We start from the raw sequence: 6,000 nt of genomic DNA on the forward strand, positions 1-6,000 counted from the left end.
TGCCAGGGGAGACAGCAGGAACGCAGATCTTTAGAAAAGAGAGAAAATATAATGATTCCAAGTTTGCGTGCTTCTTGCGACCATACATATGTGCAGCAGGTACACTATTCTTCCGCTCCACATGCAGGGCAGAACATCATGAACGCCATCTTTCATTTGTATCAGGTACGTGTGAAAGGAACAAGCAACTTCCTTGTGAAGGCTAGCGGGTGAAGGGTACGAGGACAAACAGCATGGGGACGGACTGCTTCATTTCATAAAGTACTGGGAACAGTCTTATTAAGATGAATTATCAAATGTGGAAGGTACATGGAATAACACACGGAGTTTTCACCATTAATTGAAATCTAAATGTTTAAAGTGCTTCAGTCGTTATTAGTTACTTCTTGCAATTAACACTCGTATTTCCCCGTGTTCCGAAGCAGTGTCATGGGACGCGATTGAAGGGAGTTAACTCGAGCAATCCTTGTCCTGGCTAGGTTGTTTTTTAATATGAATGATAGTGACTCGTAGAAAGGACTAAATAAGATATTTGTAAACTGAAATATTATACGGAACATAATTCGCGTACAAATGGGTAGACGCATCTTATTGTCATAACATGCGTTTAACGTCTGTTTCCAGTTGAGTGATTTAGGTATTTTCTTAACTGAGCAATGGAAATGTCATGCCTGGAGACGTATATTCGAATAGTTGCATCACAAAATCCAATTCTATTCGTTCGTTGTGTTTGTTAATACACGTATAAGAATTTTATAAGAAGTTTATATAGATATCATGCTCAAAAATGTAAATACAAGTCGACTTTCTATCGTGTGTCTGTTTTTGTAAATATAGTTCAACTTTTTGAGGGAACTAAAATTTTCTTATATTTCTGAATCAATCTATCAAACCAAAATATCGCAATAGCTTCTAAATTTGATTGCTTCCTTTGGTTCTTTCTTTATCCGACATGACTTCATAGCCTAATATACCTCTCTCTCTCTCTCTCTCTCTCTCTCTCTCTCTCTCTCTCTCTCTCTCTCTCTCTGTTGGATATTCAGTTGACAAGACAAGTGTGATAAAGATTTTTTAATGTCGACACAATCACTTCAATGACATCCAAATGATTTAATGATTTAATCATAAAACACTAAAGGATCTCCTGTCGAGCCTTCTGTCGAGCCTATCCCTCCTGTCGAGACTCTCCAGAATGTCGAGATTATCCAGCCTATCCCTCCTGTCGATCCTCCTGTCGAGCCTATCCAGCCTGTCGAGACTATCCAGCCTATCCCTCCTGTCGAGCCTCCTTTCCAGCCTGTCACGTCGTCGTCCGCGCCAACATCGTCGCTTCTTGCGACATATCATCTAGAAACAAAATTTAAAAAAAACAATAATATCAATAACACCCACGAAACGACCGAATATTGACAGGACAACCATACGATATCGCTTACATGTTCCAACCAGTTTATCATCACCATCATCATCATCATCATCTTTCCGTAGCGACGAAACGAATCAACGAAAAATGTTAGAGTTGGGTTGTTGATCATTTTGTTCCGCTGTTAATCGTTATTTCTCTCTGAGGTAACACTTATCTTAGTTTTGTCGTCCGTGAGGTGAAAAGACAATTCATAGATTCTTTGTCTTCTCGTTCTGTCGTTCCAAGGTGAATAAATGAATAATATCAACATAGCAAAGCAGACACAACCGAGTGGAATTAACGTGTCCAACTTTGGATTACTTTCACCAACCGAATACCGTGTGTCGGAAGTATTAACCATACTTAGTAGTTATGCGACTGCTGAAGAAATTGTGATACCCTGGTTGTACTACCCATATAACTAATAATGTGACGAGCAATGTAAGTATTAGACTATAAAAATGACATGTAGTATCAAAAGTACACAACTAGTTATGTAACTTGAATCTATGTGTAGTAAAAACACAGCAGAAATAGTGAAAAACATTGTTTATTCAATTATCAATTTTTAATGTTTCCATCTTTCTCTCTAAGGATATGATACAGTCACCTGCATTCTATATCACAATGTAAAGTTATAATTGATCGTGTTTTGATATGTGAATTAGAAATAAATACCTATTATTGTCTCCTTGTCACATTTTATCCGCTTTGTTGTATCAGCGAGCTATGTTGTCTTTCGTTATTTCTTGTGATAATCAATTTAATTAAGATTTCGCAACCTGTTTCTAGTTTTTTCGTTGTTTAAACAAATGAGTGTGGTGTATTCCTAATATCAACGATACGAAACAAAATACATTTTATGTAATTCATCTTTAAGATTGAACATGTTTGGTACAAATTTCAGGTGTTCTTTCTTTCTGTATTAGCGAATACATACACTACTTCCTATTTTACTTCTAAATTTTAGTTTTAATCACTTGATTTTAAAATATTACACATACTATACCTTTGAATGGGAGAAACAAACCTAAAGCTAGATCATTCCCAATATGATGAAAGATGAAAATCAATATTTCAAAAGCTAGTAACTGTGTGTGCGCGTGTTCTATTTAAGATGTGGACACCTAATTAAATGTTTTCTGCATATTGTTTAACGTGGCATATTTGAACAACAAAAACCAAAAATACATCATCTAAAATATGTATTCTGAATGCCCTAAAAAGAAAATGTGGTTTCATATTTCAAGCTTCATCCTCTATGCGCCATGTTCAAACTGGATCAAAACAGAATGCGCCATGTCTCTGATCCAGTACATAGGAGCAAGAAGAATGTCCTGCCCTGGTTAAGACTTCAATTAGCCGCATTATCTTTCCACAAAATGTAAATGATCACAAAAAGAGTATATTGAATTCTCTACATAAACAATCCAACGTAAACAGCAATAAGGAAAGGTTAAAGCTGTCATAATCATACCTGATCCTGATCCTCAGTTCACTTTAAACATGTAGATCCATTCGTACTTGTAACATTGGTATATCATTTGAAATATATCTATGATATTTCACGAATATTGTTTACCTGTATTGCAAGTTACAACAACTTTATTTACTCTATGCTCTGTGATGGAACGCATTAACAGTATAACTGTTATAATGTACAAATACAACAACTTAGAAACATATACATTCCTAGAAGGTAATTCATTCCAGATCATCATTGCAGATGTCCAAGGTTCATTAAATGAAAAGATTGTTTTTCATTTTCAATAAGCGTTTAATTTCAAACGGTTATAAATTCTTAGAATGTTAAACATACTATAAAGTGATCTATCAATATTGTTAACACGTATTATAGGTTACAACAACTTAATTTACTCCATGATCTGCTTCCGGTTTTCACTGTCCTTGCATGTATTAGATATTCAGAAAAAGGTCATTTTTGTAAGCATACATGTATTACTATGTAGTTAGCCAAAACTTAATTTGCCAGCCATGTTTCATTTCTTACTTTATAAACTGACCTCTTTTTCACGCTTTACGCGTGACTGAGCGATATGAATGAATGAATGAACGAATTAATCAATTAATAGAACTCATGACCTGATAAGCAATCCTTGGCAAAAACTTCCGTCAAGAAAGCACTGGATGAAGTCTATCTCAAAGAAGTCGAGATATGGTACAGAAATAGAACTGGAATTGACGAATAGACGGACGGAGTTGTGTATCCTACTTACCTCCCCTTCAACACAACGACATTTCCTACAAGCGGTATGCTTCCCCTCCTCGGGACTGTAGAAGCGACCACGGTGAAGACAGCCTGAAATATAAGAATCATGTAGAGATGTCTAGGATTCTAGGTCGCTGAGACAAAATACACCATTTCATTACTGATATAGTCATCTAAAAATGTCTGAATACATTTAAATACAGAGCCTGAAAGGATATTACTAATAATATTATTAACCCTAAATTACTCCTCTCCGAAACGTCCTAAAATGACGTCATATAAGAATACTTCAATATGAAAGGTCAATGAAATTCTGACGAAAAAAAATGTCATAGAAACAATAAAAAGTTACCGTGTGTTTGATGGAGAGAGAATGAATTAGAATGATGACCACGTCACTAATTTGATTCGATCATATATCTTTTCATAAAAGTTAGGAACGTTTGAATCAGAGTTTGTTTACTATGGGAAAAGATTTGCTTTATCTTTGGTAACTGCATATACAAGTACATATCCTGTTTTGAAAAAGATGTCCGTTCGTGTAAACACTTTTGGTTAAATGATATTATAGCAGATATATATCTGTTTGTACATACCTAGTTTGCAGTGACAGTGAGCCGCCTGTCCCTCAAAACAAGGAATGTAACTAGATACGGAAGTCAATACGCAGTGGTAGCCTGGGACATCGCATCCATTGGTCCTATAGAGAGACTAAACAGTATGACTTTTCTATAAACAGAAATACAAACGGGGGTGTAGCGAATACATTATACCATTGCACTGGCGGATCCAGGGGAAGACACAAATTGGGATTTTTTCAGTTTAAAAACGTTCGCTCCCTTTAACACCTAATCCTGAATCCGCGTCTGGATTGCAGTTAATGTTGGCTTGGCTTCGGCAAAAATCATGTGTAGAAGTAAAACGTTGTAAAACAATGATTGTCTCCCTTCCTTTACTGACGTTTGTTATGGCCATGGACGATTTACCATAATTATGAATCAAGTAATGTGTAATATTTCGAGTTGTTCATTTCAATCATATTAACTAAACGCCACGGAATTCCAATAGAACTAAGCATAACTCAAACATTTTCTCTCACTTTGGAAAGATTTCAAGTTTAATATCGATGATCAGTTCTTTTGCGATTTGTTGTTTAGGTATTTAACGACACTTTCGGGTTTTTTTTTTTTTTTTTTTACTTTTGTGGGAAAAAACGGTAATAACTACATCTAAATGTAATTTAAATCTTGAATCCAATTTGTGTTTAGTATTGTTTTAATCAATCAATTAATCAAATATACCGTGAAGCAAAATATTCAAAAGTTGGAAATTTTAATAAATAAATAATTAAATAAAAACAAAAATTAAGGCTATAAAACTATCTTGCAATGACGATTTCAGACTAGTTGATTGAATTGTGATTGCGATATTTCGGGTTTACATATACATCATTTTCACATATATTGTAGGCACTTTAGCTTAGCTTGAAGTAATACCTGTGTTGACAACGGTCTCCTACGTGACCATGGTCCAGTCCTTCCGTGTCCCCCAATATCCTGTCAATTGGTTCCTCCAATAAGTGATCATGATGGATAGCTCTCCGGCGACCACCTATGATGCCCTCTAATAGACTTGAAACCAAACCACTTCCGATTCCAACAGGCGCAGGGAGGGTTCTTCTTGTGGACAACGCAATCGGTGGTGGCTTTAGCAGAGAACTTTGGTGTATGGGCAATACTGTCGGTAGTGAAAGACCATGGGGCTCGGGTACAGGTATCACAACACCTTCAGACACATGTCCGAGCAATGCAAGAATTAAAACAACCCACATGACGACTGAAAGGTAGCAAAGACATCCCGTTTAGGTGTTTTATAAAGGCTTATATAGACGTCAATTGGCGGACATCCATCAGCACTACTCTCCATCAAGAACGCAGTAACCATGAAAGCTACGCTACATCGGAAAATTAAACCAAACAAAATCTAGACAAAAAGTCGACATTGACCAAATCATGTACAATGTGCACTTGTTCTTGTGTTAAATGTATATCTTATATTGTTTATAATTGACGTCCATCACCATTAAACGATTAACCATTGTTCTTCCCCTAAACAATCACCAATTAGTAAAACAATATAGACTGTATTAGACACTGCAGGAAACTGCTGAGAATGGTGATGTGCATGGTAGCGTCACATGTAATGGTAACGATTGATAAGCATGCCTAAACTTATTCACCGTGACGCACCAGGAGAAACATCGAATACCATGGAATATGTATGACATTAACTTAAATGTACAATGTGAATAGACATTACCATGAATTTTAAATGTAAGATTTGGTGGAGTAGGGATCTTTTAATA

General features: G+C 35.9%; 1 protein-coding gene across 1 annotated transcript; it reads right to left on the reverse strand.

Moving 5' to 3' along the window:
• Positions 1-1,122: 1,122 nt before the first annotated feature.
• LOC132551742 (uncharacterized) lies at positions 1,123-5,466 on the reverse strand. The gene is made up of 4 exons (XM_060215877.1): positions 5,132-5,466; positions 4,232-4,335; positions 3,643-3,725; positions 1,123-1,347 (listed from the first exon to the last, which is right to left on the reverse strand). The coding sequence occupies exons 1-4, from the start codon at positions 5,464-5,466 to the stop codon at positions 1,123-1,125; spliced, it is 747 nt and encodes a 248-aa protein (XP_060071860.1).
• Between the last annotated feature and the right edge of the window lie 534 nt (positions 5,467-6,000).

This window comes from Ylistrum balloti, unplaced genomic scaffold (genome assembly GCF_031769215.1).
Source record: "Ylistrum balloti isolate Yb309-2 unplaced genomic scaffold, AGI_CSIRO_Ybal_v1 Utg370212, whole genome shotgun sequence".
NCBI lineage: Eukaryota > Metazoa > Mollusca > Bivalvia > Pectinida > Pectinidae > Ylistrum > Ylistrum balloti.

Excerpts from the sequence above, each read along its gene's own strand:
- LOC132551742 (XM_060215877.1), bottom strand. The coding sequence starts at position 5,466 with ATGTGGGTTGTTTTAATTCTTGCATTGCTCGGACATGTGTCTGAAGGT. Across the intron at positions 4,336-5,131 it reads GGAGACCGTTGTCAACACAG|GACCAATGGATGCGATGTCC; the intron begins GTATTACTTCAA and ends GTCTCTCTATAG. Across the intron at positions 3,726-4,231 it reads TCACTGTCACTGCAAACTAG|GCTGTCTTCACCGTGGTCGC; the intron begins GTATGTACAAAC and ends CTTATATTTCAG.